The 26,044-nt window shown below is 53.3% G+C and overlaps 1 protein-coding gene across 6 annotated transcripts in view; it reads left to right on the top strand.

Moving 5' to 3' along the window:
- The window catches only part of SH2B3 (SH2B adaptor protein 3), a 35,818-nt gene that overhangs the window by 4,479 nt on the left and 5,295 nt on the right, over positions 1–26,044 (top strand). For 3 of the 6 annotated variants that reach the window (XM_057491888.1, XM_036929426.2, XM_036929423.2), the window contains exons 2-4: positions 5,274–6,050; positions 25,760–25,861; positions 25,939–26,030. In XM_057491888.1, coding sequence (XP_057347871.1) covers positions 5,301–6,050; positions 25,760–25,861; positions 25,939–26,030 — 944 coding nt within the window. In that variant the 5' untranslated portion in view covers positions 5,274–5,300. Of the gene's footprint in view, positions 1–3,047; positions 3,220–5,273; positions 6,051–25,759; positions 25,862–25,938; positions 26,031–26,044 lie in introns of all 6 variants that reach the window. The other 3 variants (XM_057491887.1, XM_057491886.1, XM_036929425.2) reach the window with 2 other exon arrangements.

Genomic DNA, 26,044 nt, shown 5'->3' with positions numbered 1-26,044 from the left:
CCACCTCTTAGTCTCCCCAGGACTCCAGAACCTTTGCTCCCTTTTTCCCATGGGCTTCTCCACAGTCTGATTAGCCCAAATGGTATGAAAGGTCTGTGGGCCACCTGCCAGACAGTGTATGTTGGAATCTCCCCAGCTCTCTGGGCCTCCTTGGGTAGGGAGAGGGTCTGGGTTCCTGCAGAAGTTGGTGCTGTGGGTAGGAAAGACATAAATGCTTGCTGTGTCCTGGAGTCAACCCAGAGGCCTCCCTGGAGGAGGTATCTCCTGATGGTGTAAGACTTCTGCTCAAACATCTGTGAGCTGGGGACTGGGGAGCTGTCATCCTGGGGGAGGATGGAGACTCTGGACTGGCTTATTTTAACTTTACTTACCACAATTTAAAAATGTCCTTCCTACGCCTTGGCAGGTGGAATTCCCACAGGTGGGTAAGGGCCTCCTCCGCACCTGGGCCTGATCATTAAATGGGAAATGTTAGCTTCTCCAGATTGCATTATTACCCAGGCTGGTTGGATAGGAGAGCCTGACGAGCCTTGGTCTCTGGGGTCGTGGTTTAGGGTGGGCCCCACAGCTTGGAGCCAGGATTCCCAGCTGTTCTGAGCCTGGTTTCTCTCCAACTTAGTAGAGGCTTGAGAGTCCCTTAGGATGGATATGCTTGAATGGAGGACACCAAGCATGGGCGAAGACTTCAAGCCCCTCTCTGGGTTGCCCTTTGCAGGTACTCTGCTGGACACTCTGCTGTGTGAGTGTCCTGAGAGGCAGAACCCAGGATGCTAGGATGGGCATGGAGGGAGCGGCCTCCACCTCCATGTGTTTGCTATGGGGACTTGGTGGGTGGGGTGCCAGAGTGCCATCTTCCTGCTCCATACCAGTGTCCTTGTCCCTCACCCTGTTGGATTTGGGGTAATAGTGGTGTGCCCCACCCCACTGCATCTGGAAGCTCCATGCTCCAGAAGCTCAGGCTGAGCAGGCGGGAAGGAATCCCTGAATTTGCAGGTCCTTCTGTGTGGAAGGCTATTCATGCCACTGTCCACTGAGACTCTCAGATACTCTGCTGGGTAGGAGACAGAAGTGCCCCCAAAGATGACCTACTTATAACCCCAAGCCTAAGCCTAGGTCTTCTGGGAACCCCCAGGTGACCAGTAATTGTTCTGCCGAGAGCTTCTCAGGCCCTGATCCAGGGTCACATGATCCGATCCATCGCTCTTCCTCACTGCCTGGCACGAGTGAGTGCTCAGTAAGTGGCTACCACCTGGGCTGAGGCCCACGGAAGGGACCACCTGCCTGCAGCCTGGCTGCCTGCCCAGCCAGGAAACCTCCCAGGCGTGGGCCACAGCTGAGTGCTCTGGCTGGCAACTTCCTGCACAGAGATCCTGCCCAGGGCCGCCTCTCCCCTGAGAAGGCCTTTTGTTCAGGTTCCTGTGACCCCCCCCAAGCCTGGCCAGGCTCCCCCTGTGGTTTCTCATGGCAGGCAGGCCTGACATGCTCTGGAGCCAGGGCTCCTCTTTCTTACAATAATAGTAATAAAATAGCAATAGCCACTTGTACCCTGAGCCCCATGCCAGGCACCGAACAGATTTTAGTTCTTAGAATGTTCCTAGTGGCTGCCAGGAGACAAACATCGGCCCATTTTACAGATGGGAACACTGAGGCTCAGGGAGCTCCCGCCCCCTTTCTGCATCACACAGCAAAGAATGGCAAAGGCAGGACTGAACCCAGGTTTGGCTGGCAACTCCGTCCTGGCGAGGTCATCTGGGTGGGAGGGTTCTCAGTGGGTCTCTCAGAGCCCCACCACCTTTTCTGTCAATCCACGTGGGTCAGGAGCATGACTCCAAGAGCATGACTGCAAATGGCAGCCGGTCTTCATCCCAGGTGTTGCCTAATTCATACACCTAATGTTTCTGGAGCATCAACTCTAACCAGGCCCTGGCAAGTGAGCAGGACTGAGATGGCCTTGGGGCACAAATGCTGCAGGTTGGAGGAGAACAGTAAGGAAGCACCTAGCACTTGCTATTAGAGAAGCAGGTTCTGATCCCAGCCCTGCCTCTTGCTGGCCCTGTGACCCTGAGCAAGCCACTCCTCCCATGATTTGGTTTTCTCATCTAAAGGATGTGCATAAAAGATAGGACTCCCCTCTCCAGTGGGAATTAAGTGAATGAATATATTCAAAGTGTTTAGCACAGGGCAAGGTACACAGAAAACCAGAAACTCATTTATTGCTATTTTTGTTTAAGATTTTTTGTTTTTTAAATTGCAATATAATTGACATGTTAGTTTCAGGTATACAGTAAGAACTACTGTGGTGGTCATTTTGCAATACATAAAAATGTTGAATTATTACGTTTTAAAATTTTTATCTTGTGGCTATTTTCCCAACCATCTGGTGGGTTTGGGACCTGGACAGAGGAGCTGATGCCTCCTGACTCCAGCAGGAGCTCAATGAGACCTTTATGTTCCCTCCTCCGGATCCCACTCAATAAACATCCTCTGGGATGTGAATCTTCCTCGTGGTGTGCATTTGGGCCCTGATCAGACATTTTGGGGGTGCCTGCTGTTGGGGGGAAGTTCTGTTGATTGCTGGCTGCAGGACTTCTCTATGCTTCAGTTTCTCCATCTGTAAAATGGGGACAATTATTGGCCCTATTTCCTAGGGCTTTTGTGAACCTCGTGAGAGTTAATGTTCTGAAGCAGTTAGAACAATACCTGGTATACAGCAAGTGCCTGGTACGAGCTGTTCTTCTGATGTGGGAACTGGAGTTAGGGGCCATGGTGGAGGCTGCCAGCCATTGCCTGGGCAGTGAGGCAGGCACAGCTGTTCCGAGAAGACTCCTACCAGGGCTTGGCCCTGTCATTGGGCTTTGAGGGTGACATACAGGGGTGGACAGGGACAGGTGTTCCAGGCAAAGAGACAGGCATGGACAGAGGCCCAGGAGGTGACGTGGCCCAGCAGGAGGTGGCTGATGGTGGGTGCTGGCCTCCATTCATCTGCCAGAGGAGCGGGAGGCTGTGAATGCAGCAGGCCTCGATGCTTATATTCTTTCATTCCATAGGCATTTATTGAGCTCCTGTTGCATGCTAGGAACTGGAGATGGAGCAGGGAGGAGCTCCTGGCCTAGCAGAGCTCACAGTCTGGTGGGAGATAGCCACTAATTAACTCACAGCTATTGAATGAGGGCATGTGACCAGCGTACTGAAGGACAAGTTCAGGACTCGAATTGATTGGTGAGTTCAGGGCTCTCAGAGCCCTACCACCTTTTCTGTCAGTCCTGTGTGAGACTGGAAGTTGACTGAGAGCAAGCAGCGCAGAAGGACCCTGATGCAATTGCCCAAGGCAACTGGTGTGAGTGGGGAAGGAGGAACAGGAGTGTGGGTCTGGAAGAGCTCTCTGGGGCCCCCAACCTGTGAAGACAGTGCCTGCCTCACTGGTGCTGCGGAATGGGTATGGGGTGGCCATGGGGTTGACTACTGACAAACTGCCCACACGTGCAGATAAAACCCCCTTCAGCTTACAAGGTGGTTTTCTTGGCAATGTGGTGGTCCCTCTCCCTTTCCTTCTGCTTGGCAGCTTTTATTGACTACCTACTGTGTACAAAGTGCCCACCATGTGTACACACCAAAGACCCTATGATGTGCAAGAATGTCGACTCTGGGCCAAGTATCCTCCTAGCTGGTGCAGAGGCACCTAATCTGCACCATCTGGGGTGTCCTGATGCAAACAGCTGTGGGGTCCTCACGGCCCTGCAGGTCTGCCCAGCATGCAGAAAGATCCTCAGTTTCCGGGTTCAGATAATCCACCATGAGTGCCATTTCATGGACCCCATATGACCATCTTATGAGGTGGATACCATGCTGCTCCCTGTTTGACAGACGAGGAGACAGATTCAGAGAGGTCCAGTCAGTTGTCAGAGGCCACACAGCCTGTGCGTGTGTGTTTGTGATGTGGCCCCAGGAAAGTGGTGCCCTTGGGGCCTTACACAGTGCCTGGTACGCAGCAAGCCCTAAGTATAATATTTCAGTGGGGGAGGGGGTTGACTGAGCAGCCATGTTTACATGATCCCCGGTGAAGCCCCTGGGCCCAGTCAGGCTTAGTTGGAAAGAAAGGTGGTACTGATGGTAACCAGAGAGGCCCAGGGTTCAGCACTGCAGACAGAGGGTATGGGGGCTTCTGCCACTTTCACTGTGTGGTGCTAAGGACCCGTGGGGTGGGAGGAGAAGGGAGCCACAGTTGAAACGGGCAGGCAAGGGAGAGCCTTTGTACCCCTTTGTGAGTCTTGTTAAATGTATTCCCTTTTAGTCTTTTTTTATATTAATTTTGATTGACATCAATAATATACTCTTGTAGCATGTAAATAGTAACAGCAGCCAGCTCTTATTAGGCTTTTCTAGCTCCTAAGGCCTTTACATTTATTAACTCAATTAATCCTCATAACACTGATAAGAGGTAGGTGGAGATATGGTCCCCATTTTGCACATGGGGAAACTAAGGTAGAAATCTATTCACTGAAGGTCGCACAACTAGTAAGTGGTGGGGCTGGGATTTGAACCCATGCTCCAAGTTCTCTGTTCTTAACCATATTTTTGAAACAAGTGGCAGCAGTCTTCCTTGGTTACTTCTCCCTACACCTCAATTCTGGTTCCTAACTCAGAGGTCACCTCTGTCTCTGAGTGGGTTTGTTCCAGCCACAGCTTTTTTATCCACAACTTAAATACATGCATGTCCACATAAAAATTGGTAGTTTGGTTTTGTGCACGTTCATATAAACGGGATTGCATAGTTTGCATTCTGTGATTTGCTCTTTTACTGAATGGTGTGCCTTGGGTCTCTCTCTGAGGTGGTAGCACAGATTCCCCTCCTTTTCCACTGCTGCAGGATATTCTAGCTTGCAGATGTACCACAGTTCATCTCACCAGTCTCTGGTGGATGGGTGTTTAGGTTGTACTTACTCGTTCCCTATTACAAATGTGGTGGCAGGAAACATCTAACAGGGGAATGTCCTGTCCATGCCTCTGCACATGTGAGCAAGGATTCTCTCCAATACTTAAAAGTGGAGTTACTGGGGTGGAAAGTGGTCCTGCGAAATTGCCCTCTAAAAAGTCTGTTCCCCTTAACAGTAGTGGCAGCATTGAAGGGGAGTGCCCATTTCACTGCGTGTTTACCAACACTGGGTGTTAGTAATTTTTGCTTTTGATGTGCGTGGTGAAGAGCGTGGCTGGCAGTGGTGGATGTAAGGAGCCCTCCGCTCACCGTGTGCTGCCCGTTCCACTGTGTCTTTCAGCCTGGCCGTTCCACCTCGGTCTCCGCCATGAATGGGCCGGCCCTGCAGCCCTCCTCGGCCTCCTCCGCATGCTCCGCCTCATCTGCAGCAGCGGCCGCGTCTCCGTCCCCGCGGGGCTGGAGCGAGTTCTGCGAGCTGCACGCCGTGGCCACGGCCCGGGAGCTGGCCCGGCAGTACTGGCTCTTCGCCCGCGAGCACCCGCACCACGCGCCGCTGCGCGCCGAGCTCGTGTCACTGCAGTTCACTGATCTCTTCCAGCGCTACTTCTGCCGCGAGGTGCGCGAGGGCTGGGCGCCCGGGCCGTCGGGGCTCCGGAACGCGCCGCCGGTGCGCGACTACCGTGAGACGGGCCGCGGGCCCCCCGCCAAGGCCGAGGTGTCCCCGACTGAGCCGGGCGCAGGCGCCGCCGCCCCTGCCCTGCCGAAGGCCCGCAGCTCAGAGGAGCTGGCCCCGCCGCGGCCACCCGCCTGCTCCCTCCAGCACCTGCGCCACAGCCTCCGCCACATTCTCCGCCGTGGCTCGGCCGGGGAGCTGCCCGCCGCCGGGGCCGCGGGGGAGGCGCCGGCCCGGCCCGGCCCGGCCCGGAAGCGCCTGCCCTGGAGCCTGGTGCGGGAGCCGCCGCCCGAGGCCCTCAAGGAGGCGACGCTGCGCTACAGCCTGGCCGACGAGGCCTCCATGGACAGCGGCGCGCGCTGGCAGCGGGGCCGGCTGGCACTGCGGGGCGCCCAGGGCCCCGAGGGCGCGGCCCGCGCGCTGGAGCTCTTCGACCCGCCCAAGGTACGCCGCTCGCTTCTCCTAACCGAACTCCCCGGTTTCTTCGGATTTTGCTCTTTCCCCCTCATGTCCCTTTTCAGCTCTGGGATACGATATTAAGATTTAGTTGTCACATGTCCTTGGTGCCTCTTGGCTGTGACATGTCCGGCTTTCCTTGTTTCCGATGACCTGAAGGTTCTGAGCAGTACGGCCAGGGATTTGTAGACACTCCAGGGACACTGTATGTGGGCGGCACCCGGGCTTGTGCCAGGCTAGTCCAAGGTCCTTGAAAACCCTGACCCAGACGGACTGCAACAAATACGTTTTCTTCTATGGGGTTCAGAACTGGCGTGGAATTATTTGTTGATGTCTGATTTTGCTTCAAATTTTTAAAGTTTTGTCTTTTTCTTTTGCGGCCAACCTAATTCCAGATGTGCAGTTGAGACAGGTTCGCTGTGTTCCGCACACCTGACAAACCTTATCTGACCCAGGTGTCTCATATGGATGGGACCATGTGGCTTTCATTTCATTGCTTTCTCTTTGTAGCCCTATCAGGTGCCAGGGCCTTGCTGTAGAACGAGCAAAGCGGATGTGACCCCAGCCCTCAGGGGTCATAGTCTGGGTAGAGGAGAATGACAATTATGCATTCATTAAACATACATTTACTGAGCACTTGCCATGTACCAGGCATGTGCCCACTGCAGGGGGAACTGGCATCTTAGTGGAGGCTACTGGAACAAACCTGTCTGTGAACATGGACTTGTAATCTACATATTGGTTCTAAAGGAAAAGCAAGGGGGCCTCCAGGAGGATACCTGAGAGGCTCTAATTTGGTGATTGGGATGCAGTGTTGCCAAGGAATCCTTGTGTGAAGCAGCCTTCTCTGTAAACCTCCCTGTGGTGTCACCTGTGCACCCTGTGTGTGTGATGTGCTCTGGAGGCTCCTGAGGGTCTTTGTGTGTGCACCCCTGTGATCTCCTCCCCAGGGGGCTCCCTCCTGCCTCCTCCATGTCAGTATCCCCAACCCATACTGCAATTCCTGCTTGGCACATCACACTCCTCTGTTCTTGAACTTCATCTAATGGAGTCACGCAGCATGTTGCCTTTTATGTATGGCTGCTTTGCCCAGCATAATGTTCTAGAGATGTGTTCCATATTCTTGTGTGTGTCAGTTCATTTTTTATCGCCAAGTAGTGCCCCATTGTGTAGATGTACCATAATTGGCTTATCCATGCACTTGTTGATGGACATGTGGATTGTTTCTACTTTGGGACTTATAAGAATGCTGGTATGATGTTTACGTATAGGTCACTGTGTGGACATGTCTTCCATTTCTCTCAGGTGTCTAGAAGTGGGCTTGCTAGATCATATGGTAAGTGCGTGTTTAACTTTAAAAGAAAATTCTAGCACGTTTCCAAAGTGGCTGTACAATTTTATATCCCCACCAACAGGCTTCAGTCTTATTTTCCTTTCACTTCTTCTAGGGGATGTGCACTGGTATCTCACTGCACTTTAATTTGCGTTTCCTTGATGACTCATGAGGTTAGGCAACTTTTCATATGTTTATTGGCCATTGGCATTGACTCTTGTGAAGTGCTTGTATTTTTTACTGAGTTGTCATGCTTTTCTTATTGATGTGTAAGAGTTTTTATATATTCTGTCTACACTTTCTTTATATTGTAAATATCTCTTTGGATTGTCTTTTTACTCCTTTAATGGAATCTCTTATGCACAGAGTTCTTAATTTTAATGAAGTCCAGTTTATCAATTGCTGTCCTTTACAGTTGGACCAAGATGTATCTCAGGTTACTTTTTGTGTATGGTGTGAGGTAGGGGTCATGATTTTACTGTTGTTCAGCACGATTTGCTGATGTGACCATCTTTTCCCTTATTGGATTGCAGTGCTGCTTTCATCCTAAATCCAGTGTCCATCTGGACTCCTCTTCTGTCCCACTGGCCCATGTGTCTGTCCTTATGCCAACACGACAAACTTATCAAAGCTTTACAGTGAGTCTTGAGGAAATTACTTCCAGAAGGAGATCTTAATCCTAAGCTCAGAATCTCCACGTTCCAGGCAAAGGGCATGGGCACAGGCGCTGCGATGGGAAAGCATTCTGCATGTTTTGGAGAGTATCACAGAAGGGGCCAGTGTGATGGGAGCACAGGGAGGGAAAATGGGGCATAGGGGAGTATATGCGGTCAGAGGATCCCATGAGGAGTTAGCAGTTTATGCCAAACACAATGGGAAGCTGTCAGAAAAACACAAGTGCAGATAAAAACTCTGTTTTCTCATCATTTTTCAAGTCTCGAGGTTGTGACACCATGAGAAGCAAATAACGGCCAAAACATGTGATCTGATCTGTGTAATAGCATGGGGTATCACATCTGTTTGTTAGCATTTTCCCTACAAAACTCTACTTTAAAAAATAATCACTGCTGCTTGGAGTGAACTGTCTTGGAAAGTTGGGTGTTAGGAGTCAAATACACCTGAGTTCAAAGTGCTCAGTGCTTAGTCACCAGCTCTCCTTGTTACAGTTATTACGGTGATGACTTTGGGGGCTAAGAACAGATTTGTGTCCAGTGCTGGTTGGACTCGCAGTGTCCAGGTGAGAGGCACCATCCAGGTCCCTATTCTTCAGGAGCCCTGATTGGGGGGCCCGGGGCAGAGCCCTCAGAGCTAGGCAGTGGTGGTCTGCCCTGGAGAAGCCAGGGCCCGGCAGCAGGGGTAGGGGGGCAGCTGGGTCTCTGGGGCTCTGTCGTAGGCTTGGTGATGCTGTGGGATCCTGGGTGTTGCCTATAAGGTGAGCAGCCCCTCCTCTGGCCTGGCAGAGCAGCCCCAGCCCCATCAGCCTCTGACAGCTTCCCATTGTGCTTGGAACAGTCTAGGGGCCGTTCCTGAATTTCACCTTGAATGATTCGGGGAATTCAGTTTCTGGGCTGAATTTACTTAGACTACAAGTCTTGAGGGTGCTTGCCAGGGGGCAGTCTTGACCTCTGACACTAGAGCTGTCTATGGAGCAGCTTTAAACAGAAGGAAAAGGAAGGTTTGACAGCCGGTGGGTGGTAAGGGCTTGACCCCTGGGTTCACAACAGAGCTCTGTCACTTAAAAGGGTATTCAGCACCAGCCTGGAGAAGGTCCTTTGTGCCCAGAGCAGGAGCCCTGGAGGGCAAGAACTGGGGGCAGCTGGCCCAGGATGTCACTTGGGCCTCAGACAAGCAAATGCCATTCAGGATCTGAGGCCAGGGGCTCACGGGTACCAACTCCACCTAACCAGCTGTGTGACTCTGAGCCAGTCACTTCCCCACTTGGAGCCTCAGTCTATTCATCCATAATGTAGGGGTGTTCACAGCAGCCACCTCAGGGATCCTCGTGAGGGCTGTGGGGAAGGGACCTCTTGTTATGGGGTATGTGAGTGGAGGCCATGGCCAGGCTGCTGGGGTAGGGGGTGGGGGCAGCTGGAGGGGACACCTGTGGCTACTTGCTGAGCTCCGATGCCCTCTTTTGTGAAAAAGTCTGTGTCCTCTGGTTTCAGAGGCACCCCTGCAGGTGGGCAGAGGAGGGACTACCTTCCCTCCTACTGTGCAGTGGCCTCAGGAGGGAATGACCGCCCCTGGTCATTGGTCAGTGGTTATGGAAGGCCCCTTGTCAGGAGGTGACACCCGACATGAGAGAAGGTGACAGACCCGAAAGACATGGGTGAAGGAGGCCCAGGGCCTGCAGTGGGCATACCCAGGAGACTTTGAGGAACAACCAAGTGGCCTGGGGCTGGAGTGGGGCGAGCCAGGAGGGTGGGGCTCATGGGCCACCATGGGGACTTAAGGCTTCACACTAAGAGTGGTGTGAGCACCGGAGGGTTCAGGCCCTGTGGTCGTGGGCAGGAGGAGCTCTCTGGGGCTGCCTGTGGTCTTCTGGTGGCAGACTGGCCTTGGTGTGGTACTCTTAGAAGACTCTCTGGTCATGTGCCTGCTTATCCCATGGCACCTCCCTCTCCTTGGGCATCTCTGAACCCTGGGCTGGGTGAGGCTGGGTGAGCAGTTTTACCACCTTGAATGGGCACCCACTATGCCCTCAATGCTTGCTGTCAAGTCCTTGCCCCAAGGTCGAGCCCACTGGCCCACTTGGTGGGGAGGACACCGAAGCTGGGAGAGGGGAGATCTGAACCCTGATCCCAAGGGGTGCCTGTTCCCAAGCCACCACCCACACAGTCGTACTGGCTCCCTTGAGCAAGAGGATGCAGGGTGCCAGCCCCAGCCAGGACAGGCCTGAGGTGTGCCATCCCACTCAACCATTAAAAGAAAAACAAGTTGGATTGGTTGCCAATACTTAAAGACCCAGAAAATGGAGAGATTTCACACAAGAATCCAGATTTCTATTTTCTTATAAAACCAGTGACTCTGGCGGTGTTGGACAGCATCACTGGCGAGTGATGCCAACCTGGGCCTGGCTGAGCTCTGCAGAAGGAGAGCCTGACCGGGAGGCAGGGGTGCCAAGGGTAGGGAGAGATGACAGAAGCAGCCCCCTGGGTGGGTGGGTGGCCTTAGGGCAGGGCCTTCCCCGAGAGGGGGCTGGTCATTTTCAGATGGAGTGTAACCAGCCTGGCGGGGGCCTCAGCTTCTGCCTATGTCCAGGCCTGGGTTGGCTGAGATGGTCTCAGGGCCTTGCCAGGTCTGGGAGCTAAGCCTGTTTCTCTCATCTGTACAGTGGGACTGCTGATGGAGTTCTAGCTATTGTTGAAAAATAGACTATTTGCCAACATTTATTTGGCCCTTCTTATATACCAGGCACTTACTGACCTGCCTTCATTTAATGCTCACAGCAGCCTTGGGGGAGCTGCTCTGATTACCCCCACTGCACAGATGGGGAAACTAAGGCCAAGAAAGGGTCAGTGCCTTGCCCAAGGTCACATAGCTCTCAAGGGGGTGAGATGCAATTGGAACCCAGGCAGTCAGGCTGTACCTGGTACCCTGTGAGTCTTCAGAAGGACTTACTGTTGGTAGTGACAGTGTTTAACCAGTGGCCTGAGTTAGGGGCATCTGTGTTGGGTGCTCAGACCAGGAAAAGTTCCCTGCAGCTGTCTTGTCTAGTGCTACCATTTCACAGATGGGAACTGTGAGGCTTAGTGGCCATGACCCCTCACCCTGCCCTTGTCCTTTTCTACCTAGCCTACAGAAGAGGTAGAGGAAGGTGGTGGGAACACCTCAGGGATCCCACCCAGAGCCCTGAGCCCCCTCCTCACCACAGGCCCCAGAACCAGGAAGTGGTCTGGTTGGGAGTGGCTGGGTCTACAGGTCCTAAGGGTGGTTGGAGGGTGGGGCAGTTGGGTGATGTGGTTCAGAGCTACTCCTTCTGAGCCGGGTGTCCTTGGGCAAGTGACTTGGCCTGGTGGGCCTCAGTTTCCTCATCTGTAAAATGGGGACGGTCGTAGCACCGGTCTGTAGGGTGGTGGCTGTGCAGGGAGGCCTCAGGGCACATGCTGCCTGGGTGGATGGAGGGCAGCCCCAGGCCGTGCATCCAGACAGCAAGCCCTCCTGGGGGATCCCAGGAGCAGGCTACCCAGTCCCACCCTTGCAGGGGACACAGTCCAATGGGAAGACAGCGGGGGACTGGGCTTGTGACAAGAGGTGACCAAGCCTTGGGTCCCCTTGGCTCCCCATCTGTGCCTGCAAACAGCCCGGGCAGGCGGCAGGTGTCTGGAAGCCTGGGTGATCCCGGGCTCATGTCTCCTGGGCACCTGCTGTGGGCAAGAGTGTCACCTATAAGCTGGTAAATGCGCCCCTCATTCTTGGGGGCAGGCCTGTCACAGCACCTACTTCACAGAGGAGGTAGTGGAGGAGCCGCAGCATGGCCGGGCCGAGCCCAGTGTGGGAAAGAGGAAGCAGAAAGAAAGGGGCGTCCGCCGGAGGCCTGGCGGTTTCCTCTCGGAGGCAGGGGTGCGAGGAGGAAGAGGAGCAGGGCCGGGCAGGAAGTGGTGGCGAGCCGCCTCCTCCGGCTCGGCCGCCCGGTCAGAGTCCTGCCTCTGCCCCTGCTGAGCTGTGTGACCCCTGGGCAGGGAACGCGCCCCTGCTCCCTGCCTGTTTCCTCAGGTGTGAGCAGCTGCATGCGGGCCCCCAGCCTGTGGGGTGCTCAGGGTGAGCCTGGCGCTGGGCTGGGGCGCGGCAGGCTGCCCTGCTCCAGTTGATGCTCTCATTCTTATTAGTCCTTTTCAGCATGACGGGCCCTGCGCTTGCCACGTACCCTGGAAACACCACAGACCCCGTGACATGGGGACAGAGATGAAGCCACCCACAGATGAGGAAAGAGGCACAGAGAGGTAGAGATTTGCCCGAGGCCAGCAGGGAGGTGGAAGAGCCAGGAATGGAGCCCGCTGTGGACCCACCAAGTCCCGGGGTTTGTGTTTGGGCCCCAAAACTGCCAGAGAAACCAACCACCCTCCACCTGTAGGTGGAGTCCATTGGGTCTTTGTGGGCCCTGGTGTCCCAGAGGGGAGGCTGACAGGAGTGTTGGAGGCCAGTGGCTTCCCACTCCCAACCTCTCCTGGGAGAACCAGGGACATATGGCCCCTGGGGTGAGGGTGGGGTTCCCATCCTGGCTCTGCCCTGGGCTGCTTGGCGACCCCATTGGGTCCCTGCTCTGTGCATGAAATGGGCAACACAGGGGCATGATCCTGGCCTTCTGGGATGGGAGCGGAGTGAGGGGGTGGGCAGAGTTCCTGTGGGACCCCCGACAGCACACACAGGTGCCCCCATCTGCCCCTTATTGGGGTTTGGTTGGTGTGGGAGGGTTTCTGAAAGGTACTTTGCTACTTAGAAGAATCCAGATGGCACTGGAACTTTGGGCAGATGGCACCAGAGTGCTTCCTCTCCGCTCAGATTCTGTGACTCCACAGACGAGCACAGTCCTGCATCCAGGGGTGGAGGGGCGCAGGGTAGATGGTATTCACCTCCCCACCCCACCCCCAGCCCCTATTTCAGTTCCCACTCCTGCTCCAGGGCACCTGTCTGCTGCTGTCAGCTCTCTGGAAGTTGGTCTTTTGTTTTTGTTAATTTGGGGGACTGGGTGTTGGGACAGGACCATCACTGTAGCATCTGGACTGTGGGCTTGGTGGCTGGGGAAAAGGTAGATGGGCAGGTTTGGCTTCAGATCTTGGCTGTTGTGTCCTTGCTAGGGCTCTGGGCTGAGACCTTGGCCTTTCTGAGCCTCAGTTTCCCATTCTGGAAAACAATGTCAGTACTTGCCTTGTTGGGTGATTGAGTCAAAAACAGGATCAGGGAGAGGCTGACACGATGTGCTCCTGCCCTAAGAGGCAAAAGAAGGGGCTTCCTATGTAGGAAATCATCGGATCCCAGGACGCCCTCTCTGGGATGGGCACCAACCTGGCTGGCTGTCCAGCAGCCTCTAGAGGCACCCGCTGACAGCCCTGCTGGAAATCCCCCACCCCCTTCGTGAATGTAAAAGGAAACCAAATGCACAAGAAGAGATCTCTGCCCTCACTGGGGGGAGGGGCTGCCTCAGCTTCGTTTTTGGGGCCCCACACCCCTTTTTCCTCTGTCCCCTCCGAGCTAGGGAGGACACCACCATTTTCCTCAGGCCGTGGACTCAGCCTCTGGAATCTGTGGGGGAAAGCATGCATGGGGGCAGCCGGAGCAGCAGCAGCCCCCAGGACCCTCCCTCACTTGTGGCCGATGCTTGGGACCCTCCCATTACCTGCCTAGCTCAATCCTGGCTGAGGTCGGGGTGTCTGAAGTCCACAGCAGCAGCAGAGAGAGAAACCTCTCTCCGGGGAAATGTCTGGAAATAGGAGCCCTGCTTTGTCTCATCTCAAGTCTACATGTAATCTAGGGAACCGTCTGACTTACTGGGGGCCTCCACATTTGAGTTCCTAATGTTTTTGGTTTTGGTTTTTCAACTAATAAAGCTCATGGCAGAAAGTACAGAACAGAAAACCAGTTGCAATCCTGCCGAGAGAACCAACATTTCCATTTTGGTAGATGTCTTTGGGATCTTTTTTCTTGTATTTCTTTCTCTAACTCTTCCCCCAAATTGCAATTTCTTGAGCATTCATGCGTCCTTCACTGGCAGTCAGCTCAGGGGCCCCTTCTGTGTGCCAGGCATGCAGGAAACACAGGCAGAAACTTTGGGATAAAACCTCAACCCTTATGGGGACTGATTGATATTCATCATACACTGTTTCATTAGTGGCTTTTCTTTCACTTACCATGTCTTCAGTATTTTTGTTTTCTTAAATATTTCCCAAGGATGTCTTTTTTTAAAAAGCGGCTACATCGTATTTCATCTACACAGAGAGGCCATCGTATATTTACCTTTCATTATCTGGACTCATTTCGATCTTTCCTAACTTTTTTTGCTCAGATAAATAACCCTGTGACAAGCATTTTTTGGCCTGGCACCCGTCTCTGGTTAATTCCTTATGCTGAATTCCTAGAAGGGGAAGTGCTGGGTCAAAGGCTCTGAGTGCTTTTCAGGCTTGCTGTCTCTCAAAGTTCTGCTATGACTTCCAAGCATGTAAATATGTTAAATTAACTTGTATAGAGTGTACAATGATTTCTAATATATTTACGGAGTTGTGCCACTATCACCATGATTTAATTTTAGAACATTTTGACCATCTCAAAGAGAGACCCAGAGCCCCTTAGTAGTCACTGCCCAGCCCCCAGCTCCAGCCCCTGCAGCCATCAATCCGCGTTCTGTTCTTTTCATATAAATGGAATCATACATGTGATTTTTTGTGTCTGGCTTCTTACACTCAGCATCATGTGTTCAAGCTCCATCTGCAGTGTAGCCCGTGTCGGTTTTGTTCCTTTTGATGGCTGAATCATATCCAGTAGATGGATCACATTTTATTTATCTGTTCATCAGTGGATGGATGTTACGTTGTTTCCACTGGCTTATTATGAATAGTGTGGACATGTGTTCTCATTTCTCTTGGGTATATATCTAGGACTAGAATTGCTGGGTTATAGAGTGATCTTATGCTTAATTTTTTGAGAAACTTCCCAACTGTTTCCAAAGTGCTGCACCATTTTATGGGCCTGTCAACAGTGTAGAAGAGTTCTAATTTTTCTGTATCCTTTCTAACACTTGTTATTTTTGTCTTTTTGGTTGTAGCCATCCTAGTGGTGTGTAGAGGCATCTCATACGATTTTGATTTGCATTTCCCTGATGGCTAATGATGTTGAGCATTTTTCATGTGCTAACTAGCCATTTCTAATGCTTCTGATAATATCCTTTCAAAGAGTCTTCCACTTCTCATCAACAGTGGTGATGGCACAGGGTATTATTTTAAAAACCTTTGATAACTTCTAGGTAAAGTGGTTATCTTGTCCTGATTACAAGTGGAATCGATCATTTCTCTTTTTTAAAAAACATTTGAAAAATTCACATAGAATTGCACCATGAAGTACAAGTCATTGGTTTTTTTAGTATATTCACTGCAGCCATACTGTTACCTAATTCCAGAACATTCCCATCACCCCCAGAAACTCTCTATTAGACATCAGTCCCAGTACCCACCCCCATCCTTCTGCCCCCATGATGATGGATTTTGACTATTCCTCTTACATTTCTTGGTTCTGTGCATTTCTTTTGTAACTTACAGGCCATTTGTTTTACATGCTTTCCCCCTGCACTCTCTGCCTTTTTCTTGATTTTGCAAGAGCTCTTTACATGGGTCTTAGCACTCTGTCACATGTTGCAAATATTTCCCTGGTTTGCCATTGAACTTTTTGATTTTGATCCTGAGTTTCTTGGCCTATGGAGGTTTCTAAGTCTGGGCAGGAAAATATTTTCCCTTAGGGTTTCATTCTTTGCTTTTTCTCTGTCTTGGTTTTCTTTTTCACTTTTAATTATTTAATCCATCTGACTTTTATGCTTTACAGCTGGTGTGATTTCCTGTTGTTTTTTGATGTCAGTGAAATGCTGTGTGTCAAGGCATTATCACATAGTAAGCGCTCACTAAACATGGGCTAAAGATAGTGACAGGTCCTGCCAGATGGAGGTGGGAAGGGCAGGAGATTGATTCCCAGTGTGGTGGCTACCGTGTGGCTGCAGGTGGGACCTGGCCGGCCTCAGGGCTTCTGGCTCTCCGGCCCCGAGTCTCGCGGGTGTTCCTGCAGCCCCTTGAGCCCCAGCTCTCACCTCTCCATCTGAATCATTCTTCGAAGGCAGGTAGCGGCCAACATCCGTCCAGGGTTCTGGGGAGCTGGGTGTTGACGCGCCCCCTCCCCTCTGGTACACTGTCACCCAGCTGGTGACAGAAGTTCTTTCTTAACCACAGCTTTTTCCACTCTCACCCTGCTTGGTGCAGATGCCAGGCCCTGGGACTGCAGCCAAGAGCTGTGCTGCTTGGGTGAGGGGCTTCCTCATCTTGGTCTCCACAAGGGGGGATGGCGGGCTAGGTATCAGCAGAGCTGGATGGAGGGCACCCCGTTCAGGCCCTGCAGGGGCTGGCCAGCCAGCTGTGGGACGAGACACCCATCGCGTTCACCACAACTCCTGTGCGCCTGATTGCTCTCCCCAGGGGTCCTTCAAGCCCCGGCACCAGCATGGCACAGGAGGCAACTGCCAGGTGTGGCTAGGGCACCTGCCCTGCTCAGGGGCCTGGACGGCAGTGTGGCCTCTTGGACCATGGTTCCCCCTCTGCTGGAGGGACTGACCACAGCCTGGCATTTGTGGTCTGGGGTCCCCCTGGGCTGAGGTGGCCGGGAGCAGCATGGTGGGAAGCAAGCACAGCCTGAACAGAGGTGTGGATGCGGACAGGGCACACTGGCCTTGGGCTCCATGGCCACGTGGGGGCAGGGAGGATTCCTGGCAGGGACACAGAGCAAGATGTGGTGGTTCAAGGGGTGGGTTGGTAGCAGCTGATTTGCAGTGGGTGATGGGGCTGGGGTCTGGCTGAGCCAGTGGTTCCAGGCCTGAGCACTTCCAGAGGTGCCTCTTTGGTGTTCAAGAGTGTCTTTGGCCAGCTGGGACATAAGGCATTAGTGACTGTAGCAGGACGGGGGTCTCTGTCTTTGCGTGGGAAGGTTTATCCAGCATCTGAGAGGGGCTTTGTGTGTGTGTGGGTGGTCTCCTCCTTCTAAGAAGGGCCTTTGTGACTGTGTCACTGTCTTTCTGACATATAGGGGGGACCCTTATGGGCTTGGGGCTCGCTGCAGGTGGGGTTTTAGACAGGTGCCCAGCCCATTTGCCCGTGTCTCTGGGTACAATTATCATCCCCATCAGGGCCTGCCTGGGGCCTCAGGGTACCTACCCCCACATTCAGTCACTCAGGGAGTGAGTTGGGGGTGCCTGCTGCCCAGAGGGAGGTGTGATGTCTCTTAAGGGGATTGTCCCAAAGCAGGACTGTGTTATTTGGGTGTGTGCATCACTGTGTTGTGTCTGCCTTTGTCTCTGGCTCTGGGGAGGTCTCTGTTTCTGTAACTGAGCGAGTCTCACTTAGCAGGAAAGGGGGCAGATCAAGGCGGGTGCTGGCCCACGGTCAACTGGGTGAGTCTGGAAGACCCCCTTATAGCGCAGGCAGCAGGCAGGTCCACGTACAGAAGCCCTAGGGAGTGACTTCTATCATCATCCCCATTAGTTTCACAGATGGGGAAGCGTCACACAGAGAAGTGAAGTGATTTGCTCAGGATCACCCAGAGGAAGGAAGTGACTTGAAGCCTATAGTTCTGACATTTGTTCAGTCCCTGGAACTGGCTTATTGCCTTCAGTTTGCCCCCAAAGTAGCTGGGGAACAAGAGGGCTGAGGTAAGTCACCATACTCCCATCTGCCTCTGCTCTGCAGACATCTGAGGGCTGGGGCACCAGGCACCCACCCAGCCACTCACCATTCCATCTGACAAGCCCGCTCCATGTATGTCCTCTGGGCCGGACCTGGTGCTGGGCCCCAGCCGGGAGAAAGGCTCGGTGCCCTGTCCCCACCCCCAGAGGAACTCCCAGTCAGACGGTGGAGGCGGCCGCAGCATCAGGAAATTATGGCCAGGCCTGATAAGCCCCAAGCGAGGGAGAGGTACAGGAATCCAGCAAGCACCACCTGGTGAGCAAAGAAGGCTCCCGGGAGGAGGGAGGCTGTCTTCTGAGGCCTGCAATTTGGATCAGGAGCTCTGGTGGGGAAGAGCCAGCTGGGTGGGGGCCACGTGCTGTGGGCTCTGGGGCTGGGCACACCAGGGTTTGGCCCAAGCAATACTTGGCTCCTCTCTGTGGCTTGGGACAAGGGGTTTGCCTCTCAGGGCCTCCATTTCTCGGTCTCTAAGGAAGCAGCAGGGTGGATAACTGTGCTGTTGGTGGGGCGGTGATGGGAGGTAAGAGCCTTCCCTAGCCAGGTCTCTCCCTAGGCCCACCCGAACCCTGGGGGGTCCAGACCATTCCCCGACTCCATGTCCTCCAACCTCACCCTGATCACACTGCCCTGAAGTACCCATCACCTCTCTGTGGCCCTCAGTGGGGGAGGGGTCTGTTGTGGGGCCATGCCCTTTACCCCATGGTCCCTATCACTCAGATACTCGGCCAACGGAAAGCCTGGGGTGAATACTGACGTATCAGTGAAGCGGAGCACCTGCAACTTACCAGGCACTGTGCTCAGTGCTGGGGACGCCAGGTGGACAAGACCAAGTCCCCACAGAGCCCAGTTCACAGGCTAATAAAATGCAGGGAAGGAAGTTAAAGGGTGTGTGTGCTAGTGACTGGGTGTATTTAGGCACATGGTCAGGGAGTACTTTCCTTACAAGGGGACACTGAGCCGAGACCTGAATCTGAGAAGAGCCATATTCGTGAAGATGTGGGAAACAGCCTTCAGACCAGGGAACAGCAAGTGCAAAGGAGGCAGGAGTGTGCTGGTGCACAGAAGGAACGGTGGAGGCCAGGGTGGCGGGATCAGTGAGCGAGCGAGAGGGAGAGAGATGAGGTGAAGGAGTGACAAGGACTAGATCACACAGGGTCTTGTGGGCCCAGCGAGGACTTGGGCTTCTACTGGCAGCAACAGGGAGGCCCACAGGAGTTTTGAGCAGAGGATGGGAGCGGGCAGTGGCTGGATTCTGGATGTACCTGGGAGTAGCACTGACTGAACTGGCAATGGGAGCTCAAATTCAGAGCCGCCCACCTCTCAGGAGGTTCAGGATGTCATTTTCTGGCTCTTCATCATAGTCCCTGCTCCCTCAAGCAGCTGCCTAGCTACAGAGCCCATGCCCCCAGCTCCCACTTTCCACCCCCATGGGATGGCCTGTGCCCACCACCAGTGCCAGCGGGTGTCACATCCAGCTGGGGCCTATGTGAAAATGAAGACCCCGTCTCACTTCCAGAGGTTCCAGGCCAGCTGGTCGTAACGCCTTATCTGTTGTGATCCCAGTGGAGGTGTTCTTGCCTTGGCTTCTAGTGACGTGGGGATAAACACCAGCCTTGCGGGTGCTGCGGGATCGTGGGAGGCTCCCATCACTGTTCCTCAGACAGATGGCCCTTTATTTACTCTTCCTACTTCCTTGGTCCCGGCACCTCCCTCCCTTGATGCAGTCTTTTCTGTGAAATCAGAAAATTTTTGAAATGGTGCTAGCCTGTGAATTCAACAGTCCAGAAGCCACTGGTGGACAGAGCAGGCTCCGGTCCCTTGCACATGCAGTGCTCACTGAAGGACAGTATGAGGGTCTGGCAGCATCTTTTCTAGCTGCCATCTTGAGGATTCAGCTGAACTTTCTGGACTCTGGGCCTTGGCTTTTGCTATTCTTAGCCTCTAACGCCTTTCCACCTTCTCCATTTTGTGGAGTGTTGAGCAAACATTTATAGCCGTTTACTTTGTGCCCTGCTGAAGACACAATGATGGAAGGCAGAAGGGAAGCCTCCTAGAAGTCAAGGTCTAGTAGTGGGGAGACAACCATCAAAGCTGACGCAGTTGGGCAGGGGAAGTGACATGTCAGAAAGCTGTCTTAGAAGCGGCCTTTCTGCTCCTGGGTCTTCCCTCAGTCTGGGATCCTCATGCCCAGTGCTCAGCCCCATCTTATGCCTTTCCCCCACGATCTTCCAAACCCACAGGGAGCACCTCTGCATGCAGCACCCTATCACCAAATTCTCACGTTGGGTAGGGTAGTGGCGTTAACATTCCACCTTACAAAAGTAGAGACTGAGGCTAGGAGAGCTGAGTCACTTGACACGGAGGATGAGGCAGAACTGGGACTGGGTTAGGACAGTCTATTCCCAAACCTCAGGCTGGGGAGGTTGCTGTGTGGCAGTTGTGCAGGCCCCAGAAAGGCTTCTGAGTAGAATACTGGGTGACCAAAGGTGGAGGAACATGTGGGTTCAACAGATTTCCTGCTCCAGCACTTCTCAGAGCCTTTCATGGACTGCTATGCATGTGACGGTCCATGTACAAAGGCTGCCTGTCTTTGAGAATCCCACTTTGCACTGGCTGCTAGGAAGCTCAGAGAAATATGTGGTACACAGAACTCTGTTTGTTCTGTGTTCTGGCAGTTGGCTTCCTCCCACTCTGAGTATGGCAGTTACCTAAAATCACTTTGGAATAAGACAGGGCATTTTTTCTTGCATGGTGTTTGACACCAACCTAAAAGGTGTAAAACTTGAGTAAGCATTTTCTGTAATGATGCTTCATCTGTTTGTTCATCCATCCATCCATCCGGACAGCATCCATGACTAGGATCTGGAATTTGCCCTGAGCCTTCGAGTTTTCAGGTCCTCTTCTAATACCACCTCCCATCTTCCCCCTACTACTGGGAGGTCAGCTGGATCTGCTCTCTGTCCCCATCTTACCAAAGAGGAAACTGAGGCTGCAGTGAGGGCCACACCCAAGATCCCAACAGTCAAACGCCAGAGCCAGGGCTCGTCAGACCACCTCCAGAGGTTCCAGGCTACCAGGCTGCCACCTTGAGGGTCTGGGTGTCACATAGACATGTGTGGCTCAGCCACAGAGCTCCAAGTAAATACTGTCCTATTTCCCATGTCACTGCTGCTCTTTGTAGAAGAGGAGGGGAGAGACCCAAAGTCCTGGCAGAGACAAGACTGCCAGGGAGTCGGTGTGGCTTGGGGTACTCCATATGGCAGGTGGTCTCTCTCTCCTCGTGGCTCTCACTGGGTGGGCCCACTAGGTGGCCTGGCAAGGTGCAGCACATGGAGTAAGGGGCCATCATGAGGTCCAACCTGCCTATACCATGGGGCCCTCTGTGCCCTTGGCTGCCTGGGTGTGAATCAGATGCTGTCTGTCTTTCCAGCTTTCCATGGAGGAGGCTGAGGGAGCTGGGTCTGGTCCAACTCACAAGGTTGTTTCTGCTGAGGATTTAACATGAGCTCATGATCTGTATATGCAGCTGCACTCCACACCTCCATCTCAGAATGAGCCCAAACTGACTCCTACAGACCTTCTGGGGCCTACTGTGACCCCTCAATGTGTGACTCAAGTCCCATCAGGGTCCTTATGTGTCACCCCCACTCAGAGACTTTGCAAGGGCCAACTGGGTGCCCAGGAAACTCAGTGCTGCATTCCTAGTAGCCGAGGTCAGCCCGTGTGCTCTCTGTGGCTCTCTGCTGCCTCTGCAGCGGCCTGGCTCAGCCTCTGCTGCCTCCCTCATGTGTACGTCTCTCACTGGAACTGAAGCTCCGTTAGTGCTTGGCCAGTCCCTCTGCCAGGGTCTTGAGGGGATGAATGGTGACAGGTCCCACTTGAGATGGTTGTGACATGGAAGAGTAAGAAGGTATAGACCCTGGAAGACTCTGGAAGGGCCACCCTGGCCTGCAGCACATGCTTGTGGCTCTGCCCCTCAGCACACGGCGGGCGAGGGAGGCTGCGGGGCACTTCTAGGTGATGGCATGAGAGAAAGCAAGGCCTGAGGGACAGGAAAAGTTGTTCCCAGTCCTTCCAGGCAGGTTCAAGTGTGTTCAAAAGTATGAGACAAGCCTAGAGCCAGAACTTGGCTTTAAGGACATGGAAGTTTCTGCCCAATTTTTTTTTTTTAATTTTCAGCCTATCCATGTTTTTTTTAAATTAAAGTGTCTTTAATATACAATCATGTTGATTTCAAATGTACATCACAGTGCTTCAAGAGTCCCCATTATTAACTTATATCATGATTGCAAATTATTGCTCTTTTATTCCCCTTCCCCTGCACCAACCCATCCCTCCTTGGTAACCACGTGTCTATGAGTCTAATTCTGTTTTGTTCCTTTGTTTTCATATTCCACAAGTAAGTGAAATCATAAGGTATTTGTCTTTCTCTACTTGGCTTATTTCACTGAGCATAATATTCTCTAGATCCATTCATGCTGCAAATGCTTTCTGCCCAATTTTAGTGTCCACTGAACAGACTGTCCTTTCAGGGCTCATCTTGCCTCCTGGCTCCTTCATGTTCTTCATCTTTTCAAAGCAAACTCAGAAGCACCTGAGTAGCTCACAGTGCCATCTGCAGTCACTCTGAAATATATTTTAATATAAACTACACTCCGTTGTTTTCCCTCAGCTAGGGTGTGTGCACAGGCAGGTTTTACTGCGTGTACATTCCACTGCAGGATGGCAGAAGAGCACAAGTAAGGCTGTAAAGAAAGCAGGTGTGTGCCTGAGCCCTGGGCCACTCAGTGGGCAGGTGGTGATGCTGTAGTGGGCCCAAGGCTTTACCTACCTGGCTGGCCTCAGACACAGCCTGGAAATTTAACAACGGCTGTTTACCAGTCAGGCATTTCTTCCATTGCAAAAGCTCACCCAATCACCATGCCAACTCTGTGAAAAGGGGGACTATTAAGCCTTCACCTTACAGATGATGAGCCTAAAGCATGAAGGGCCCAGTTGCTTGTTCAGGTTTATACATGAAGTAGCAGGTCAAGACTGAACTCTGTGCCTAGAGGGAAGAGAATTACAAAGTCCAGATAAAGTCTGCTGTAGAAAGGCAAGCCTTACTGTGGGGACTGTGTCAGAGCTGGTCTACATCTTTGTCTTTGAGCTTCCTAACTACAAAACACAGAAAGAAATGGGTTAATTCCCTTGGGAGTCAATAGTGGCCATAGGGAGCCAGCTTTTGGATGCTGGAAGCTGAGACTTGCTCCCGAGGAGTGGAAACTACAGGATGGGTAGGTAGCAGTATACTATTTGTACCACAAACACCTGCACTGGTTTGGGTTTTGACCACCCAAGCAAGTGCAGTGTGACTGAGGTGGGTCTGAAGAGCAGCTGCTTGTGGCCCAGCTTCATCCGCAAGGCAGGTGGAATAGAGGACCCATGAGAGAAGGGGAACCTGGAGCCGCTGAATGTTCCTGTGTTGCTGCCGACACAGCCCCAGAGTTTGGACTCTGCTCTCCATCACAGCCCTGCCCCATCACACTGCCTAACAAGAGAACATCCCTCGTCTCCACCCAGCGGCCAGAGCTCAAGTCCTGTTTAGCACTGTGCAGCTAGGGCTGCAGCCACAGGTGGGCCAGTCCTATCCCCTTGCCTTCAGAGCTGCTGGCATGTATGTCCCCGCTCTCAGGCAGACCAGGGGTCAGACACACTAGCTCTGATCCTTGGCAGGCTGGGGTTCAGATCCTGGCTCTGCCCCTGGAGGAAAAAACCTGTATCATGCTCAGCCAGCAGGCAGATGGTCGCCAGGAAGAGCTTTACCGTCATCTTTGTGGCCAGTGCTGGCTGTGGGTGAGAAGGGGAATCCTCTTACCAATGCCAGGTCAGCAGCTCCTCAGCTGCTAGGGGTGGAGCTGGCATGCAGGGCCCACATCCGCAGCAAAACCAGCGGCTTCGCTGGTTAATCTCAGCACTCACACCGGGGCCAGGGCCCAGAGCCCAGAGGGGAACTGAAAGGGAGACTAGGCCTGTTCCCCTGTTAGCTTGGCCTACTTCCTCTCAGTGATACTGAGGGCTCAGAGCCAGTGGGGAAGGTAGGGGCCAGGCAGGGCCAACTTCAAAAGCAAGAAAAGGGAAATAGCCCTTCATACCTTATCCACTTTGCAGACAAGAAATAGAGGCTCTTGTGAGGCTGGCTGATGGTGAAAGCTGCCAGGAGAGCAGACGCCCTACTCCCCACATCCCATGCCATGCAGGTGCTGTGGGAGACACCTGTGTGCCCCACATGTCACTGGCTCCCAGGCTAAGAAATTGGGGTTTGGGACATGTGCAAGAGAAACTCGAAAGGCAAACCCGCCTGGCAGGTGCTGGTCACTTATGGTAGGGCTGTGTGGTCTGACTAGGTGTGTAAGCTCTCCAAGTGTGTGCCTGCATTTCTGTTTGTGAGACCATGCAGTAAGTAGTGTTGAAAGTCAGTGGTTGCTGGACTTGTGCTGCTCTCCCCAAACTGCTGGAGATGGGCCTGGATGAGCCCCCGTTTGGCCAGGAGGAGGCCCCAGTTTGGTCAGCAGGCACACCGGCCCTGGGGTCACCATCCTCTTATCAGAGATTCCTGGTGCCTGCAGATCAAAGCATAGTTATGCATATGGTTTTGGGGGTCAGCTCTTGCCACACCTTTTGAAAAGGTGGGCCCTGCCCCAGTTGTGCCCCTGGGGAGAGGAAGTGGGGGTCAGAGCTCTGGTGCTGGCCTTTGGGCCTGCCTTGCTTCCATTCCCTGCTCTGGGCGGGGCTGTGGTGCTCCCCAGGGGCAGCTGGCTGTCTCCTGGCCCTTGGGAAGTAGCTGCTGGAGGGAGGAGGACCCAGTTGGGCCTTTATGCACATCCCTCATCTCTGGCTCCTTTCCTCCATTATCTTCCTTTGGCCTCTGCCAGAGGCAGCTATCAATCATCTCATGATCCCAGAGAAACAATCTTATCAGGAGGAAGAGATGGGGGACCGTGGAAGGGTGACCTTGCTTCTCAGAAGACTCCTGTCCTGGAGATGCTGGCTCCTGGGAACACACATCTCTAGGGTCTCTAGCCAGGCTGTCGGGACCTGAGAGGAGCTCTTGTGGGCTAAGGGGTAGGGGGCTATCTCCCATGTACTCTGAAACCTCGTGCCTGGGGGATGTCATGGGAAATTCCTGGGCACAAGGTTCTGTGTGGGTTTCTCACTGGTTGTAAATGGGGCAGCTGTGCCAGGCTTTGTCCCTTAGAACACATTGGCAGAAGCCCCAAGAGCCTATGGCTAAGCTACTACAACCCTACCCCCAACCCTGCAGCCAGATCCACTTCTCCTGTCCTTCAATGGATTAGTGGGTGCGGAGTTTGAGGTTCCAGGCTGTGTGCTCTAGATAAGGGTTTGGAACCTGGTTTCCTCATTCCCTTGGAGGTAAATAAGTTCCCCTCCAAGATCTGAGTGCTTTCTCTTTAAGATCTGCTTCCAAGGGCTGCCATTAGGCCAGGAGAGACCTGTCTGAAGGGGGCGCTGATGGATGACAAAGGCCTGGCCCCATGGCGGTCAGCCAGCATCACGGAGGGAATGGGGGCTTGTTGTGAGGAGGGGTTAGTAGCCAATGTGACCAGCCCGTGTGGGGAGCTCTTTGCTCCACCAGTGGGAAGAGAGAAAAAGTTGTCAGCAGGCACATACACATCAGAGCTGAAATGTCCACAGGCCCAGGGGAAGGGGGAGTTGGCCTCAGAAACCTGTGGGGATGTGTGTGCATGGGCGGGGGGTGGGGGGAGTGCTTAAGAGCCTCTAGGCTCTAGGTCCTCTGCAGGCTCCTACAAGCAGAAAGCCAGAACTTCCTCCAGGCTGGGTGTCCACTCAGCAGCATCATAAGCACTCATTCCATAAGCTAGGTGCCTGGCAGGGTGAAGGGCAAGTCTTGAGTGCCTCCCTTGGTCTCCTAGAGTTCAAAGCCCAAGTTACAAGCAGCCTGCTCTAGCATCCAGGAGGTCCGGCGATGCACACGCCTCGAGATGCCCGACAACTTGTACACCTTTGTGCTGAAGGTGAGTGACAGCTTTCCACATGGGGGTTAACACATGCCTCAGGGATCCCACATAGTGGTTCCCTCCCTCCCTGCCAGGTGAAGGATCGGACAGACATCATCTTTGAGGTGGGAGATGAGCAGCAGCTGAATTCGTGGATGGCTGAGCTCCAGGAATATACAGGCCAAGGGTAAGGCCCCAGAC

Source organism: Manis pentadactyla, chromosome 14 (assembly GCF_030020395.1).
Source record: "Manis pentadactyla isolate mManPen7 chromosome 14, mManPen7.hap1, whole genome shotgun sequence".
In the NCBI taxonomy this organism is placed as follows: domain Eukaryota; kingdom Metazoa; phylum Chordata; class Mammalia; order Pholidota; family Manidae; genus Manis; species Manis pentadactyla.
Note: the sequence above shows the minus strand (reverse complement) of the source record. Positions and strands in the feature narration are given on the sequence as shown.